The sequence below is a fragment of the Spermophilus citellus genome (genome assembly GCF_964194105.1).
Source record: "Spermophilus citellus genome assembly, chromosome: 11".
NCBI classification, from domain to species: domain Eukaryota; kingdom Metazoa; phylum Chordata; class Mammalia; order Rodentia; family Sciuridae; genus Spermophilus; species Spermophilus citellus.
In genome coordinates this window covers 38180487-38199668 of record NC_138192.1, presented here as the reverse complement: position 1 = coordinate 38199668, position 19182 = coordinate 38180487, and the positions used below count along the sequence as shown (strand labels likewise).

General features: G+C 47.5%; 1 protein-coding gene across 5 annotated transcripts in view; it reads left to right on the top strand.

Moving 5' to 3' along the window:
• The first annotated feature begins 3308 nt into the window (after positions 1-3308).
• The window catches only part of LIMS2 (LIM zinc finger domain containing 2), a 37332-nt gene continuing 21458 nt past the window's right edge, over positions 3309-19182 (top strand). Inside the window, exon 1 of one of the 5 annotated variants that reach the window (XM_081261835.1) lies at positions 3309-3476. Coding sequence is in view for 2 of the 5 variants with exons in the window: in XM_081261832.1 (XP_081117958.1) it covers positions 17825-17910 (86 nt within the window). In the remaining 3 variants the exon portion in view is untranslated. Of the gene's footprint in view, positions 3477-9077; positions 9704-17700; positions 17911-18606; positions 18628-19182 lie in introns of those variants that run through there. The other 4 variants (XM_081261833.1, XR_014018081.1, XM_081261832.1 and 1 more) reach the window with 4 other exon arrangements.

Genomic DNA, 19182 nt, shown 5'->3' with positions numbered 1-19182 from the left:
CAATAAAAATAGTGAGACATTCAAAGAAACAGAAAAGTATGACATATAAAAAAGCAGCCAATACAAATCATTTTTTTTTGGTTCCAGGGATTGAACTGGACCACTGAGCCACCTCCCCAACCCTATTTTGTATTTTATGTAGAGACAGGTTGCTTAGCACCTCACTGTTGTTGAGGCTGGCTTTGAACTTGCGATTCTCCTGTCTTAGTCTCCTGAGCTGCTAGGATTACAGACTGTGCCACTATGCTGAGCACAAACCATTTTTGAAGGGGCTCAGATGCTGGACTTAGTAGACAAATACCTCAATGTAATAATTACAAATATTTTCAATGAACTAAAGGAAATCACGTTTAAAGAATTAAAGAAAGACTTAATGATGATGTCTTATCCAATAGAGAATATCAATAAAGACACTCCAAAATAAGAAAAATCCAAGATAATTTATTGCTAGTAGGTCTAATATAAAAGAAATACTAAAGGAAGTTCTTAGAAAGCAAATGACATCAGATAGTAAATTTGAATTCACGAGAAAAACAAAAGGGTTAATAAAAGTAGATAATCGCAAAAGATAGTAAGGTTGCATGTTTTTCTCCTTTCTTCACTGATTTAAAAAGTAATTGCATACAATGTACAGATAATTTTATTTTGGGCTTCCTATATTGAAGGGAGTAAGAAGCAGTGCTAAAAAAAAAAGTCATTGAAGAAACAGTGGCTGAAAAGCTCATAAATTTGGCAAGATTCATAAACTTAGAGATTTCAAGAAGTTGAGAAAACTCTATAAACAGCATAAATCCACATCAAGATACCTCTAAGTTCAACTTCTGGAAACCAAAGGCGAAACAATCTTGAAAGCAATGAGACAGAAATGACACATTACTCAGAGGGAAAAACAACTAGAATGACAGCTGATTTCTCATCAGAGACCATGGAGGCCGGAGGAAGTGGCACAACATTTCCCAAGTGATCAAAAAAAAAAAAAAAAAAAAAAAAAAAGTCAACCCAGAATGGTATATTCAGCAATAGGACCTTTAGGAATGAAGGGAAAATCAAGACTCTTCCATTAAAGAAAAACTTTTAAAAACTAAGAGAATTGTCAGTAGACCTACCCTAAAAGAATGCTGAAGAAAGTTCTCTAAGGGAAATCATGAAAGAAGAAACCTTAGAATGTCAGAAAAGAGGAAAGAAATAATAAGGACAATATGGGCAAATACAATAGGCTTTCCTCTCAAGTTTTCTAAATTATATTTTATCATTGAAATTAAAAATAATTTTTTTTTTCAGTACTGGAGTTTGAACCCTGGGGTGCTCTACCACTGAGCTATAGCCCCAGCTTTTTGATCAGACCAAAGACTCTCTTCTCCATGTTCCAGTTCTTACTTGCCCCACAAAAATTTTCTAATGGAAAATAGAAGGAGGAAGGGCCAAAGCTCTGTGCCTGGCAGGAGTGCGCAGGTTCTCTGTGCCCAGGTTAGCTGGTCACTGGTCTGGCTAGTAAAGTTCTCCTTTGAAAGGAGCAGGAAACCGGGGCTGGGGATGTGGCTCAAGCGGTAGCGCGCTCGCCTGGCATGCGTGCGGCCCGGGTTCGATCCTCAGCACCACATACCAACAAAGATGTTGTGTTCGCCAAGAACTAAAAAAAAATAAATAAATATTAAAAAAAAAAAAAAGAAAAAAAAAAGAAAGGAGCAGGAAACCAACAAGCCATCTAAATGCCTGGCCAGTCATCCTCAAGGACTAGCCCTGTCCAATAGGCCAACGGGTTTTATACTTTCCTAGTGTGAGTAAAATGATAATTGGGATTCTTTGAGGAATGAATGTATGATACATACTGCTCATTTAGACAGCTCCTCTCAGGAGTACGGAATTTAACAAAAATGTTTAAAAGAGCATGTCTTTAACAACTATTTACTGAGAGACTATTCTGAATGGAGCCCTGTTCTTGCTCCGAGAATAGAACAGGGAAGAAGGCAGGAGTCTGTTCTTGGGGAGTTTATGTTCTAGTATACAGCGTATTTATAACACGAAGGTAGGTTATTTTAAACAACATGGCGATGCAGTGTCAATCACTGCTTCAATAAATTTTCATATGCCTGCTGTGTATCTAGCTCTCTGTTGGGCTCCGTACTGTGTAGAAGTAAACACCCAGATAAAATTTGACTAAAAAATACCCACCAGTTATGGCTGTAAAAGCTGTATATACAAACCATGGACATAGTGGATGTGAACACTGTCATCTCTTCTCCCCAAACAGCACAAAATCAGGGAGCTCCCAGGGTACTGTATTCACAGCACGATTGTGAACAGGGTCCCTCAAGCCAGGGCAGCCCCCGATGGGTACTGAGGTGGTGGCAAACCACTGCTGTTGATAGGGAGAAACAAATATGAAATCGCAAACACAAAATGATTACAATCCAGTTAAAATAAATATGCGCAGATAAGACTGTAACCAAAGTGTGGTCGATACCCACTTTCAGTGGTAAAACTTGAGAGAATTTTTCTTCTTTCTGCCTTTGGGTGTTTGCTAATACAATGAAAGTTTTCTAGCAGAAGACTATAAAATAATTTCTTTAAAATAAGGTCTGGGGTTGTGGCTCAATGGTAGAGGGCTTACCTAGCATGTGTGAGACACTGGGTTTGATTCTCAGCACCACATAAAAATAATTAAAGGTCAACAACTAATAAAATATTTTAAAAAATTAAAAAGATACAGACTGGGCATGGGGGCATAAACCTGTAATCCCAGTGTCTCGGGAGCTGAGGCAGGAGGATCATGAGTTCAAAGCCAGCTTCAACTAAAGCAAGAGGCTAAGTAACTCAGTAGATCCTGTTTCTAAATGAAATAATAGGACTGGGGATGTGGCTCAGTGGTTGAGTGACTCTGAATTCAATCCCTCAATAACCCCCCCCCCAAAAAAAGAGATACATAATCCTGAGATTTTCCTCCTCCTTGCAAGGAAAGCAATAATTGGCAAGAAGGCATTTGAGTAGCTGTTCTTGGTTTCTTCGGGTCCTTAGACACTGGGGGCTGTGGGGCTCATTTTTGGCACAGGTCCACATCAGGCTTCCCAGGGGCTTATGAGTTCAGGGCTTCAGGAAATTTTCATTTTAGCAGCTGTCCCTTTGCCAATCCTTGGGAATTCAGAGGACAGCTGCTGCTCCTTTTGTTCTGTGGGCCTGTCTCCCCAAGGGAGGCCGGCCTTTCCTTCCTTCCTTGGCTTCCTCTGTCCTCACCTGACCCCAAGGTGCCTCCGGCCTCCCTGGGAGCTCTGGACCTTGGGCCAAGCTCCTGCCCCGGAGAGGTGGAACTGGAGTGTATCTGGGTACTCTGATGTGGCTGCACGCTCCCGGCTGCTGCCCAGGCCTCCACGTGGCTGTGCCAAGCAGGTGGGACAGCTCCTATTGTCCTCAGGGCAGATACTGGAAGCACTCAAGGAAGGAAGCAGCCAAGGAGGTGGAACAACATCTCAGCCATTGAGGTAGAGAAGCTGTGACGTGCGTGGGGCTTCGGGAGGTCTCTTCCACCAGCTACTCTCTATCCCTCTGTCCCACCCCTGAGTCTCCCCGCCATTCTCTTAGGCCTTCTAAGTGACCAGGCTGATGCAGCCACATGCCCCGGAGTGGTGTGCCCATCTGGGTTAGCCTCAGACACACCTTCTCAGTCAGAGTATCAGGCTTTCCTTGGCTGCACACTGGGTCTTCTTTGGGGAGGTCACATTTGGGTTGGAGGATTAGAGGGAGGGAGGCCGATCTTTATTTGGGACAGAGGTTTCCATCTCTGATGGAAAAGTGGGTTGATTGTCATGGAAAAGAAGCAAAAACGCACCTTGGTGTGTGGATGAAATATTCAATGAGAGGCTGGGCATCTGCAACTGAAGAACTCTGTGGTATCTGTGCCCAAGTGGTGTGTGTGTGTGTGTGTGTGTGTGTGTGTGTGTGTGTGTGTATGTATGTGTGTGTTTTGACAGGAATGGAACCCAGGGCCTTGTGCATGCTAGGCAGGTGCTCTACCACTGATCTATTTCCCCACCCCCCACCCCCAACCTCAGCCCACAACTGTTTTCTTGTTGGAAGGTCAAGGTGCAAAAACACAGCATTTGTGAATATCTGTTGGGGGCAGTTCTTTGTTGCTCTTGTTCTGAATCTGTGAATTGAATCACATCTGTCCCAGAACCTAGATGAGGGTGAAATGGCATTTTCCTATTCTGAGTTGGAGGCAAGGTCTTCAGAAATGGTACAACTCCTTAGCCTACCTCTATCCCTGAGTAGATCCAACTCTCACTAAGGGGTTTGGATCTGCCTTAGATCTGCCTCTGGATCTCTTGTGGTGTGTTCTTCAAGTGCTAGCAAAATTATCAGCCCGTCATCCCACCAAGGTCTGTCTCAGCTGTTGCATGGTCCAGAGAGAAGAAGGCCATTTCCGCTGGTCAGATGATATGTCTAACACTGGTTTTGAGAGCTCACCACAGGTTTAAAAAGAAACATTTGGTTTTCGAAACAGCAGGTGTCCAGCAGTTTGCATAGAGGTGGGGGTGGCACCCACTAGTCATTTGGTCTAAAGAGCCCCAGCAAGGAAAGGCTTCTGCTGGGAGGGTCCAGGGACTTCCCTGCTGTTCCCTAGAGGTCCTCTCAGGCCACCTCATGAATGCACTTTAGCCCCACATGAACTAGCTGACTGATTTAAATATATGTTAAGTGTCTTAGCCATCCCCAGTCCCTGAGAGTGCAATGCCTAAGGTAGGTTCAGGGGATAGACCTGGGATAGAAGAGTCACCTCACATCACATGTTACCACTGAGCTATGCCCCCAGCCCATTTTATTTTTATTTTTGGTACCGGGGATTTAAACCAGAGGTGCTTTATCACTGAGCCACATCCCCAGCCCTTTTTATTTTTTATTTTGAGGCAGGGTCTCACCAAGTTGCTTAGGGTCTCACTAAGTTGCTGAGGCTGACTTTGAACTTGAGCTTCTCCTGCCTCAGCCTCCTGAGCTGCTAGGATTACAGGTGTGTGCCACCACACTGGGTTAATTATTTATTTATTTTGAGACGGAGTCTCGCTAAATTGCCAGGTGGACCTGAAATTTGCCATTCTTCTGCCTCAGGCTCCAGAGTATCTTGGATTGCAGGCGTGGAGCAGGGAGAGGGAGAAAGATGGTGCGGGATAACTAGGGCAACTGCCTGTTCACAGGGGTGCTTACTTCCTGCAGCACTAGAGGAAATGGCTGAGGGGACCCTGAACTTCTGCCTTCTGGGGGCAGCTTTTGTGCCACTTGGTGACCCCACCTTGACCTTGGACATCTCAGAGACCATCTATCCTTCTCTGAATCACTGCATTAAGCATGTAATCCAAGTTCCTCTCTGAGTGTCCATTGGCCTGTCCACTCTACCAAACCCTGTTGGGGATATTGCTCACCAGGGATATCCCATGTCCACTCATTCTCCCTTCCCACCATGTTCCCCATGGCAGGGAGCACAGAATGTAGACTGTAGAGAGGGCTGTTCCTGAGGGTGGACAGGCAGTGCCCCCTGGCTGCTCCTCTCCAGCTGGACTAGTTGAGGCAAAGTGCTCACTCTCATAGGCCTGCTCTGGATGCCAAACCCAGATTCCTCCCTGACCTCTTGTCTCCTCATTGGAGATCTTTCCCTCCACCTGTCGTGGCACTTTGGGATCTACCACTCTCCTCCTTACCATCCCTTCCCACCGGCTGCCCTGCTCCAGCTCTCTTGTGCTCCCTGGGACCTCTCATCTTTGGAGTGTTGGCACAGACATCCTCAGGGTCTCCAATGAGCTCTCGGGTTCCAATTGCACCTGTATCCAACCTTCACATCCAAGCCAGACAGCAGACTTCTCATCTGAGCTCTAGTTTCCCATGGTCCCTTTCCTTTGCCCCCCTGCTTCCCAAGATCTTCCCTGAGATGCACAGTAGTCTCTCAGCTGTAGCAGCTTAATTACAACTTCATCCTCAACAGACCTGCCCCTATTGTCCCATTGCCACACAGTCCAGTAAAGCAAAGACTTCTGCTGGTCATCTCCCACGCCACCAGACAAGGCCTTCCACATACATGGGTCATGCACACACCCCTGACACCCACCCACCACACCTGCATCCTTCATACCCACACAGGGCCCACCCACACTCAAATCGAACGGACAGGCAAATCCTGTCCATTGCAAAATAGACCCTGTATTTAAGCCCGGTTCCTAAAGCCACCTGGCCCAAGGTACAACCTTATCCTTCCTGGACGTGTGAAAATAGCCTTCAATTGGATTGACTCTGTATCACTGTGTCCCTCATGCAATCACCAGGAAGATTCCCCCCACCCTGATATTTTGCTATGAAAAATTTCAAGCACTCATCAAGTTTGAATACTTGGATGCCCACCACCTAGACTCTCCCATTAATACTGTGATAGACTCCCTTTACCATCTCTGTTCATTTATCCACCTCTCTATCCACTCATCCATCCATATTGATTTTTAACATGCATTTCAGGGTCACGGGGTACCATTTCACCTAAACACATCAACAAGTCAATGATAATTGACCAGAGCTCAATATTGTTTCCTATTCTTTCTTTTGAGGTAAAATTTACATTCATTGTGTTATGGTGTGGAGCTGGGGTGTCCCCCAAGCTCCATCTTATTCAGGAACGTTCAGAGGAGAAATTATTAGCTTTAAATTATTAGCCGTAACCTCACCAATGATTAAAAGAGTAATGATTTGAATGGATTCATGGGTGGTAATTCTGTAAGCAGGGAGGCAGATGGGGTGTGGCTGGCGGGTGGGGATGCCCTCAGGGATTATATCTGGTCCCTGGCTCCTCCCTTGTGCTTTTTCTCTCTGATACGCGGCAGAGACACTGGAGTTGACTATCCTTGGACCAAATCTCTGAAACTGTGAGCCCCAAATAAACTTTTCCTTCTCTTAGCTGTTCTTGACAGGTATTTTGGTCACCATGACCTGGGTGGCCCACAGCCCTATTAAGATAGAGAACATGATCAGAAATGCCCATAATGCCCCTTCCCGCTCAATTCCTGTCTTCTGCCCAACTGGCACTTGGGAGGCAGCTGCCATTCTGATTTTTTTCCCATCACAGTCTAGTTTTGCCTATTCTAGAACTTGGTGTGTATGGTGTACTAAGTTCACTCAGAATGATGTCTTCTGAGGCTTACCCTTGTAGTCACGAGAGTGTGGTGTCTGTCTTCAACCTCTCCAATGAAGCTGCCAACTGCTGTGGCCCTGGTGCCCTGGCCCCCTAGCCTCTCTCTTTTATTTCTCATGCCCCACCCACATCTTATTGTTTTATTTTTATTTATATTTTTAAAGAGAGAGTGTGTGAGAGAGAGAGAGGGAGAGAGAGAATTTTTTTAATATATATATATATTTTTTTTTTTAGTTTTTTGGTGGACACAACATCTTTGTTGGTATGTGGTGCTGAGGATCGAATCCGGGCCGCACACATGCCAGGCGAGCGCGCCACCGCTTGAGCCACATCCACAGCCCCACATCTTATTGTTTTACAGACACTCTCCTTTCTGATCTGAGCACCCCAAGCTCCTTCTTATTTCAGGGCTGCTGAGCTTACTGTTCCTTCTGCCCAGATACTTTTCTTGCAGATGGTTGCAGGACTGCTCTTCTTTCAGAGTTTGGCTCAAATGTCACCTCATCAGAAGCCTTTCCTGGCTCTTCCTCTGACACCCCCCGCCCCTGCCCAGTTAAACTCCGAGAGAGCCTAGTCCATATCTCCTTGCTCACTGTTCTATCACCAGTGCCCACATGGCATAACTACTCCTGAACAAACCATTGGTTGAATGAATGAGTAAATGTATGAATGACACCCTGCTGGGCAATTGCCAGATTCTTTTTTTTTTTTTAAAGAGGGGGGGGAGGGAGAGAGAGAGAGAAGGGAGAGGTTTTTTTAAATTATTATTTATTTTTTAGTTTTCGGCGGACACAACATCTTTGTTTGTATGTGGTGCTGAGGATCGAACCCGGGCCACAAGCATGCCAGGCGAGCGTGTTACCGCTTGAGCCACATCCCCAGCCCTGCCAGATTCTTCCTGCCAATCTAACTTCAGGCTACACTGGCCTGTTGCTCCTTGAAACCTCAAGAACTTCTAGTAGGGCAGAGCAATGCCCACAGCTGCCACCCAGCTCTAAGTTCACCGCTGGCCCATGGATAAGGGTCCTGGTTTGTCCACAGGCAGATCCATGTGTGTCCTGCAGTCGATTGCTATTGGAAAGTTCTAACATGCCTGCTCCTCTGCATTGTCAGTTTATCCCTATACAGTAAGATGAACTGAGAGATCCCCAGGCTTTCCGCTTCATCATCTGTCAGATTATAGTTCAAATGAATTGGCTAAGACTATTGCAAAAAGAAAAAAAAAAAACCGCACTGGCTTTGAGACATCAGCTATTTGGGGACAGGTGTTTTCCAAGTTTATTTCTTCAGTCAGAGCTGCATTTTATTCTGAACTCCTGGCTCTGAATTCTACTGTTAGTTTATTTGAAAGTTGCTGCTTTGCCTAGTCATTTCTAGATAGTCTTTGTCGGTAGCCAAGACTATCTAGAAGTTATAATGTTTCATCCTGTGAACACATCAGGCTGTCCAGCCCTGGCCTCACAGTGTGATATTTGGGCTGCTTCCAATTATGAGCTACACTCTACTGCCCAGCTAGAAATATCTGCCTTTAGGGAGAGTGAAGGCATTTTGTTTCGTTTAATAATTTCCTCAGAAATAGATTCCCTAAATGATTTTATGGCACCAGATCGTTTTAATGGGCTCTTAGGGTGTCTTGTTAGTAGCACTTCATTATGGAAAGGAGTCCCTGGTTCTTGCTCTTTGGATTTTGTTTAAAAACAAAAACCTTTTGCTGGGTTATGCGGGATCAGGCAGAATCCCTTTATACTTGGATGAATTGGATATTTCCCAGAGAGGGCACTGGCCTGGCATCTTAGTGTGCCCTGTTAGGCTAGCCATGGAAGAGGGACGCCCCAGGAGCTTGGCCTTCCTGGAGGCTGTTTTGTGTGGATTTGGGGATCCCTAGGGCCGGCGGGAGAAAGGTGGTGCCCAGAAATGTCTCTCTGGAGCATAAAGGCTGTGAGACGACTCCTCTGTCCTGCCAGGGACCACGGTGAGAACTCTGGGGAGGTGGTCTCAGCGTTACCCTTTCATGACACGGTCCCCTACAAGTGCTTGGGGTTCCTTAGGACCAGGAACAGTGGACTCAGGGACGTCACCGGCTGGGTGTCCCCCGGTGGAGCCGGAGGGGTGGGGGACTCGTTAGTGTTTATTATAACTTCACTCACTTTAAAAGGAAAACTATGCCCGGAATCCGGGAGGTGGCGAACGGAGCTCGGGTGGCGGGTGGCGAGGATGTGACCCACGCCCGCGGCTGGCTGCACTCGGGTGTCCCCCAGGCGGGTGCTGAAGGGTGGCAGCGTCCACCTCCACTTCCCACCCCGCTTCCCGCTCGCAGACCCCCTCCCGTCTCTCCACCCCGCACCCGCACCCCGCAACCTTGCGCTCCCCACCCTTCCACCCCGGCCCCCACCCGCTCTCCGCCGGGTGGAGCGGCTCTTGCCTTTTTTGGGCGTCTCCCTCCTCCGCACCCGCGATCAGCTGCCGGCCACGGCTGAGCCAGTCCAAGAGGCGACCAGAGGCGACCCGCGGCTCCGCGTGAGCGGCCACCATGACGGGAAGGTAACAGCCCCTCACTCAAGTCCGCGGGCGGGGCCGTGGCGCAGGGAGGGAGAGAGGAGGACTCCTGTCAGTGGGGGACGCTGGCAGGGACTGCGCGGGGACCCCCGGGGGGGCGCGGGGTCAGGACCCTCACGCGACCCAGCCTGGGATCTACTCAGGGGCAGGACTCGGTCAACCCTTTGGCAGCAGCGCCCCTCTCCGGATTGGGGGGCCGTGGCAACAGGTGGAACCCCCTGCCCACCCAACCAGCGAACCCTGCTGGACAGGACAGTAACCCCATCACTCAGGAAAAATCAGGGTATGGGGAGGCCAGCGCCCTTGCCCAAGATCACACCAAACTAAAGGGCAAAACATCAAACCTGGCTGTCAGTTTCCATTAACTTCTCAGACCTGGGTGTGTGGTTCTGGGTGAGCCGTTGCTTCTGGAGACTTCTTTCTTCTTCTCTGTAAATCAGGGTGGTTAAAAAAAAAGGCTAACAGTAGTAAATTGCATGTAGGTATTTGGCCACAACTGTACCCAAGCCCAAGGTGCAATGGGTGTGGGCAGGGGACTCGCCTAGCCTGCCCTGTCCTCTGCTCTCAGGCCCCTTGTGCCATTTTACAGATGAGGTAACCGAGGTTATAGAGGTTGAGTGACTCTAGAGACTGGTCACATGTTCACCAGTGTCCAGCCAGTGTTGACCTCTACAGTCCATTCTGGAACATGGCTGGGTACAAGTGCATGACTCAGAGCTGGGAGGGAGGGCTGGTCCCTGAGGCCCAGGGCCCCTTTCTAGCCAAGCCCTAGCAGGAACATGTTCCTGAGGAGGGGCTCCTGGGCTGAGGAGGGGAGACTTAGCCCCTACAGGGTTTTGCTGGGTAAAGGGACTTGTGGAGTGAAAAACAGTGTCCAGGAGTACAGGGTGGTGGCCCCAAATTCAGCCCAGGTACAGCACAGTCCCCTACCCATAGGAGCACACTGCCTCTGGTCACCATTGGGCCTGTGTGAGAGAGTCTCTGGGAAGCCCCCAGAATCCCAAAATAGCGTGTATCCTCTAACCCAGTGAGACCAGACCTTCAGATGTGTTTGGATTTCCATTCCCTAATCTGCTTCCTGACCTCTGCCAAGGCTGTGGACAAAGCCACCCCCACCCCCATCCCCACCCCGGTCCCCACTTAGAAATACTGAGAAATCTTGGCTCAGGCCCATCTGTGAGATGAGATGACTTGGGAGGGTGGCAGCTGTCATTCCACAGACTGCCTTATGGTTACTCCTGTGAGCTCATGGGGCCCTGCCTCCCTTTTGCTACAGGGCTCCCTGCCAGCCGCCTAGTTCTTTGCCCTCAGTTTTTGAGGAAAAGGAAGGAGAAAAACAGGGACAGTTTGTAGCAGCTACAGAACCAATATGGAGGCAGGCGTGGCTAGGGTGCATAAGAGGTCACCTACCTCTCCAACTGGAAAGATCCTAATAAAAGGCCAGATGACCTTTCTCACTCAGGAGGAAGTAAAGCCAGAGTGGGGACCAGAGGCACCTTTATTTCCCAGGCAGGTGTCCCCTTAAGCCTGTGTCTCTTGGCCCTCCTTGGAGATGGACACTGTCAGGTCAGCCATCCACAGCCAGCGGGAACCCAGGAAGACAGGGTGTGGTCAGCAGCCCTCCGGCTGCAGGGGTCCAGGAGAAATGCTGGTTATCAAATTACACAGGAATGGTGAACAAACACCTTTCTTGTTCAAAGTAATATTGCTCATCTTAGAGAATTAGGAAAATCCCAGAAAAATGGGAGATAACAGATACAAAACAAAAGAAGAAAACATCCATGGCTATTCCTCAGAGCTACCCTTCACGGATGCTTTTGGTGACTTTATCCAGTCTTTTTTTTTCTTAGTATTTCTCCTGCTCATTTGTTCTGCACAGCTGTGAGCCGTCCAAGAGCATAAGTTGACATCTTTCTTTGAAGCCTGCCCTTCTCCCTGCAGTGTTGTGCTAGAACTGGCTTCCTGCCCTTCCACACACAGGGCTTCTGGCCAGGCCAGCTGCTGAGGAATGGACATGAGACTCAGTCTTGGGAGTGGGCGAGAATTCTTCCTGTCCCAGAAGCTGTGAAGGTTTATTTGCACGGTTTCATGCCACGGTGTCCCTCCATGTCTATTTCCCTGGCATGATGTTGGGGCAGTTCCTCATGCTGGATCCTGGGGACCTCACTCACTACTCTGGTGCCCTCACTCACTACCCTGATGCTGCTTAGAGCCAGATTGCCTTTTGGAAATGCCTCCTCTGCTCCCACACCTGCCCCAGAATCACAGCAGGCAAGAGCAGAGTGGGGGCAGTGTAGAGCTTCCAAAGTGATCTGGAGTGACATTCGAGGAACTGCCCTATGCAGATACACCCATGGGTACTTTGCCAAGGTAGAGATGAAGCAGTGGATGGTTGAGAGGCCAGCAATCATGGAGTTCCCTCCTGGGTGGCAGAGGGAATACAGCAGGGGAGGCAGAGCTGAGCTAGGGGGAGAAGGGTCAGTGAGGCATGGAATATGGTGTGGCTACTGAGGGAGAGGTTGTACCAGACAAGAAAGAGACTTAGCTCAGCCTGCAACACAGTGACTTTGGAACTTAAAACCCAGATTCTTTTTTTTTTTTAAGTCATACAGATACTTATTTCTAGGCTTTTTTTTTTTTTTTTTTTTTTTTTTTTTTTTGGTGTAGGTGGACATAACACAATGTCTTTATTTTTATGAGGTGCTGAGAATTGAACCCGGGACCCGCCTGTGCTAGGCGAGCGCTCTACCGCTGAGCCACAATCCCAGCCCCTATTTCTAGTTTTTAATCAGTGCATTATAATTATACATAATAGTGGGATTCATTGTGACATATTCATACATGGAACCCAGGCTCTTTGTCTCAGCTGAAGGGAGCTTTGGCATCTTCATTGTTCCAGAGGGTGGAGGTAGGAGGGTCACCTGCCCAGAGGCCCAGCCATCCCAGGCATTCCTCAAAATGAAGCCCGCAAGGTGGCACCCTCTACAGTCTATACTCAGTGGCTTTGCCCCTGCAGAGTGGATCACCCTCACTCTAAGGCCTCCATGTGCCCGATTGCATGCTTAGCTCCGTGCTCGGCACAGTGCGGAGTGTGATCTGTCCCCTTACATCTTCCAATGTTTCCTGCACCCTAATGGGCAAGGGGCATGCCCAATGACTCCCTTAGAGAAGGAGTTGGCCAAGGTGTAGCTAGGGGGCAGCCAGAGCCCTCTGGACAGCCCATGGGGTTGTGATGCAGCCAGGGCTTAAGTAAAATGTGAAATGTGTGACAAGTGATATCTTTATAACATTCAGAGGGATCTGGCTGCCCCCTAGCTAAACCAGAACATTTAAATCTTCCTCAAAAGAAACCATGTACCCCCTGGTTATCAACCTACCCTCCCCTATCCCCTGGCACCTGCTAATATGCTAACTTGCTGTATGCTGATCTACAGATTTGCCTGTTCTAGACATTTCATAGAAATAGAACCATACATTATGGAGCATTTTTAACCTCATTTTTTTCCATTTAGCATGTTTCCAAGGTCCATCCATGTTGTAGCATGAGTCAAACTTCATTCCTTTTTTAACTGAACGATATTCCTTTATGTGGGTGTATCATATTTTCTTTAATCCATTCACCGATGGTGGACATTAGAATTGTTTCTATTTGGGGCTGTTAGGAGTAATGCTGCTATGAGTCCTTTCTTTCCCCTTGTGGTATTGTGGATTGAACCCAGGATGCTCTGCCACTCAGGTATATTCTTCTATGTTATTTATTTATTTATTTATTTTTGAGAGAGAGAGAGAGAGAGAGAGAGAGAGAGAGAGAGAGAGAGAGAAATTTTTTAATATTTATTTTTTAGTTCTCGGCGGACACGAACCCGGGCCGCACGCATGCCAGGCAAGCACGCTACCACTTGAGCCACATCCCCAGCCCCCTCTTCTATGTTATCTTGAGACAGGATCTTACTAAGTTGTTGAGGCTGGTATCAAACTTGCAGTCCTCCTGCCTCAGCCTCCTGAGTCTCCGGGATTACAGGCTTGAATCATAGTACCCAGCTGCTGTAACATTCTTATAAAAGTTTTTGTATGAACATCTTTTCTTTCTCCTTTCTTTCTTTTTTTAGAAACTTGCTTGTTTCTTGTGCATATACCCAGGATTGGAATTTCTGGGTTATATGGTAACTCTATGTTAAAGCTTTTGAGAAATCGTCAAGCTATTTTCTGAGTTAACTGCATAGTTTTGTATTTATATTTACACAGTTTTACACCAGGCATGTATGAGGGTTCCAGTTTCTCAACATCTTCCTTAACACTTATTGTCTGGTTTGGTGGAAATGGAGTGTTTCACATTGTGGTTTTAATTTTCATTCCCTAATGATTAAAAGATGTTGAACATATTTTCATGTATTTATGGGGCACTAATATATCTTCTTTGGAGAAATATCTATGAGAATCCTTTGCTCTCTGGCCTATCTTTTCTTTTTTGATACTGGGAATTGAACCCAGGGGCACTTTATCACTGGGATATATAGCTAGCCCTTTTATTTTTATTTTTTATTTAGAGATAGGGTCTCACTCAGTTGTGTAGGTTGGTTGCAAACTTGCAATCCTCCTGCCTCAGCCTCTGGAGCAGATGGGAGTACAGATGTGTATCGCCATGTCTGGACCTTTGTCCATTTTTAAATTGTGTTGTCTTTTTGAATTATAAGAGTTCTTCATATATTTATATCAACCTAAAAAAATTATCAGAGAGAGAGAGATTCTTCAAAGAACAATGGCATTTATTTGGGAATAACAGAGCATTGCAGTGGGAATATGCATGCCATAGTGAACTATGTGCACATTAAAGAATGTTGAGGCAAGGGGCAGTTTTTATTTGTTTATTTGTTTGTTTTGGTACTGGAGATTGAACCCAGGGGCACTTAACCACTGAGCCACATCCCCAGCCCCTTTTTAAAAATATTTATTTAGAGACAGGGTCTCACTGAGTGGCTTAGGGCCTCACTAAATTGCTGAGGCTGGCTTTGAACTTGCGATCCTCCTGCCTCAGCCTCCTGAGCCACTGGGATTATAGGTGGGCAGCACTGCACCCAGCAAGGGGGAGTTATTAAAGACAAAAGTGAAGAGGATTACATCATGTATTTTGAAACTATATATATTTCTTTCTTTCTTTTTTTTTTTTTTTTTGCCAGAGAATCCATCTGTTCCTATGCTTTTCTTTGTGGGAAGTTTTTTTTTTTTTTTTTGATAAATAACTCAGTCTCTTAGCTTGTTACAAGTATATTTGGATTTCTGTTTCTTCTTGAGACAGTTTTGATGGTTTCTGTCCTTCTAGAAATTTGGCTACTTCAGCAAATTCGTATAATGTTGATATATTGTTAGTAGTATTCTGTTCTGCTCTCTCCTTATTAGGCTTTGAGCTATTATTTTTCAGAGCCACCATGCAGTTAGGGAGTGTGATAAGAAGGGACTAGGGTGAGTTAAAATATCCCAGAACTTACTCTTCTTACTAAGATTCATCTGCTTTTCTTTCTTTCTTTTCTCTTTTGGTACCAGGAATTGGACCCAAGGGCATTAACCACTGAGTCACATCCCCAGTGCTTTTTATTTTGAGACAGGGTTTCTTTTTTTTTTTTTTTTTTGAAAGAGAATTTTAATATTTATTTTTTAGTTATTGGCGGACACAACATCTTTGTTTGTATGTGGTGCTGAGAATCGAACCTGGGCCGCACGCATGCCAGGCGAGCGCACTACCGCTTGAGCCACATCCCCAGCCCCGAGACAGGGTTTCTCTAAGTTGCTTCTGGCCTCACTGAGTTGCTGAGGCTGGCTTTGAACTCGCGATGCTCCTGCCTCAGCCTCCCAAGCTGCTGAGATTACAGGTGTGTGCCACCCTGCCACGATCATCTCTTTTTCTTGACTAGATGCCTCAGGGTTTTTATAAGCCTTTGGCTTATAAAAGGCTCTGAAAAAAGTAGATTCTGACCATATTTGCCAGTTTTTTCAATGTTTTTATAGAAGGATAAACTTCTGGAGGCCCTTAGTCTGCCATTTTTTGCTATGTCACTCTTACTGCAGTTTTGCAACTGTGTCCTCTGGGACCAGAGTCTTGGCTGGGTAGCTCAGTATGGCATCTACCCCCATATCTTCAGTGGACCAGCTACAGAGGATGCAAGGCTATGCAAAGATCAGAGATTTGGGGTCAGTCAGACTCTAAAGCCTCTCCCAATTGCTAACCTTTTGTGTCTTATTTTATAGTACTTCTTGAATTGCTTAATACTTAGTAACCTTGTACTTGAACTTCATTTACATATTAGATTGTACAAAACACGTATAGTTATGGCTTCTGTGTTAGTCAGCTTTCTGTTACTCTAATAAACACCCAAGATAATCAACTTATAAAGAGAAAAGGTTTATTTTAGCCCATGGTTTCAGAGTTCCTAGTCCATGACTAACTGGACCCTTTAGCTTTGGGCCCGTGATGGTACATCATGGCAAGAGTACTTATAGAGCAAAATCATGGTCAAAATGCAAAATAAGAAATAGGAAGGGTTGAAGTCTCACTGTCCTCTTTAAAGGCACACCTCTTAAAGGGTCCACCATCTCTTAATAGCACCATGGACTAGGAACAAAGCCTTTAACATGTCCTTCAAGGGACATTTCAGACTCAAACTATGGCAGCTTCCCTCCTGGATCTGTGTGTGGCCTTAGGGGCCCTCAAATAAATGTTCCTTCCTTAAATAAAATGGTAGCTCTGGGCTAGAGTTCTGGGATCTAGTGTTCAGAATTTCTGCATTGGAAGGACTGAGCCAGGGTGGTAAGAGAGGTCCAAGACCTGGGTACTGACTCGAAGCTGCTCTAACAAAACTTTCTGCCTAAACTTCCTAAGTCCTTGACTGGTCACAGCAGAGCATGGCTTTTTGGCTCCTCAGCTTCTATATGCCCTTTAGCCCCAGGCACCTTTAAAAAATATTTGTTGAATTGATCAGCATTGGGTAACTTTGGAATTGGAGCGCGTTTATAAATGATATTGCACCCAATGCTTGAGGTCAGCTGATTGTATATTGAGGCTGACCCCAGAGTGGTGAATGAGTACTTCCCCGTGTTGGGAGGTGATGTGTGTTCCTTGTGGTGTGAGTGGCATCTGGGTGGCAACAGGGACCCTTCAAATTTTTCTCTCACCCTAGTTCAAGCCATCTGCTGTCTGGAATGTTGGCTGCCGTCTCTTTCTTGGGGAAGAAGGAGGAAAATTCTATACGTTCTGTCTGAACTTACTAGAAAGGGTCTTCAAGGAAATGGAATCAGTGTTAAAATTTTTCTGTGAGTTCTCTGGATCTTTATTTTATTGTGGAGCACAGTGACTGCTTGGCCAGAAGTGGCTACAGCCCTAGCACTGAACTTGGGTGCTTTGACTTGGATGGCAAGTAATCCCAGCAATCTCTACAGGTAAAAAATCTTTTGCTTCTGCTTTTCTGGCAAGCCAGGGGACTGCCTTTCCTCTAAATGTTGAGGGTGTGGACTTCTTTTGGAATGCCTGGCTGTTTGTTGGTGGGGTTTTAGAGGACCTACCTGACTGCTCTGATCCAGGTGTCCTAAGTGGTATTGGTGGCTGCAGGATCTCAGGGATGGGAGCAAGGGAAGAGAGCAAGTATCACTCCCTCATTAGTTTCTTAACTGTTTCCTGGATTCTGGAACTGGCCCAGTCTCACACTGCCCACCTCAGCAGGTTCAGGGGGCTCAGGGGTCCTTCCTGTGCAGGTGGCAGCCTGAGACCTGCTGGATACCCTCTCTATCTCACCTCAATGCTGGTTTGGGACCTTCCCAACCCAGTCCCCTCCCCAGCTGGGACCCAACCCAGCCAGCCTCAGCTTTCACCGAGCTGCCCCCGCGGTGCGCGAACAATATCCTTTCTATTTGGAGTTGACTCTGCTGCCCTTTGGAGATCCTAGCGTGTAACCAGAGCTCCTGTCCCGCGGGGGAGGCGCCGCACGCCCGTCCCGTCGCGGTGCCTGGCGGAGGTGGCTGCGCCCGCCCGCCGCGTCTTCGCTCCCAGGCCGGTGGTCCGACGCCACATCCGCCAGGTCGCCTGCGTCCACGACGATTAGGCGGTGGCCCCAAGTCATGGCTGCCCGACTAGGCGCGCTCGCCGCGTCGGGGCTGTACCGGAGGCGCCAGCACCGGCAGAGCCCGCCATCAGCCACCCCAGGGTAGGTGGCGAGAGGCTGGGCGGGGTCGCCGAGGACAATGGCAGGAAAACTGCAGCCGCTGGCCTTGTCTCGGAAACCCCGCCTGGGCCTTCCGACGGCTGGCCATGGGCCTTGCTCCCCAGGGCTCAGGTACAGGGCTGGGGTTGACCACAGGGCAGGCGGGTACCACCCCGTGAGATTGGGTTTGATGTCATTTGTGATCAACCTTTGGGGGGCAGTGCGCACGGAGGGTGTATGTTAGAAATCAGTTGCCCTCTGTCACTGCGCGTTGTTGCTTTCAGACTGGAAGGGGTACTTGGAGTCATTGGCATCAAAGTGACAGGGGGGCTCCTCTGAGGAGGAGGTAGGGAGGAATTGTAGGAAAGGAGGTTGAGACAGGGAGGAGGGGCTGGGGAGCCGGGGAGCTGCAGTCACAGACACAGGAAAGTCTGCAGCCCCCAGCGAGGAAAGGTGTCCAGCTAAATGCTAACCAGTGAGAAGACTCTGAGCTCCCTGCCTGCCCATGGCCAAGGAAGGCTTTGACAGAGGGAGATAGAGGACCAAGCCCTTAGAGCTGTCTTCCAGGCTTGAAGAGGGAGGGAAGGGGGAAGGTATCAGGTGGGAAGGAGGACTCACAGCCTGCAGAGTCGGGGTCTGTGGAGTGCCTGCCACCGGCTGGGCTCACAGCTGCAGCCCCATCAGAGGCCGGGATGAGGAACTGGTGAGCCCTCCGCTCAGGTAGGTAACCTGAGGTTCAGGAAACCAAGTAACTCACCTGAGCATGGCTGAGCAGGTCAGCTCTTGACGACCCTGGGTGTCTGTGGTAGGAACTATGGTGGCAGACCTGTGGATGGCCAGGGCATTCATGGCCCAAAGCTCATGCTGGAGAGTAATTTTTACAACATGAATGCAACACAATAACATGGCCAAGGTGTAAGGAGTGACCTGGGCCCGTAATGAAAATCAGGTCTCAGGAAGGTTCCACACCTCCACACACGTTTATGCACCACTCGATTTTGTTTTTCTTTGGATTTCCCTCATGCCTTTGGCCAGTTCCCTGATCTGGGTGTGACACACTTAAAATGTACCTGATGAGGGGCTGGGGTTGTGGCTCCTTGGTAGAGCGTTTGCCTAGCATGTGCGAGGTCCTGGGTTCGATCCTCAGCACCACATAAAAATAAATAAATAACATAAAGGTATTGTGTCCAACTTCAGCTGAAAAAAAAAATATATATATATATTTAAAAAATGTACTTGATGAAAAGAAACAAAGGTGGCAGAGTTGCAGAAAAA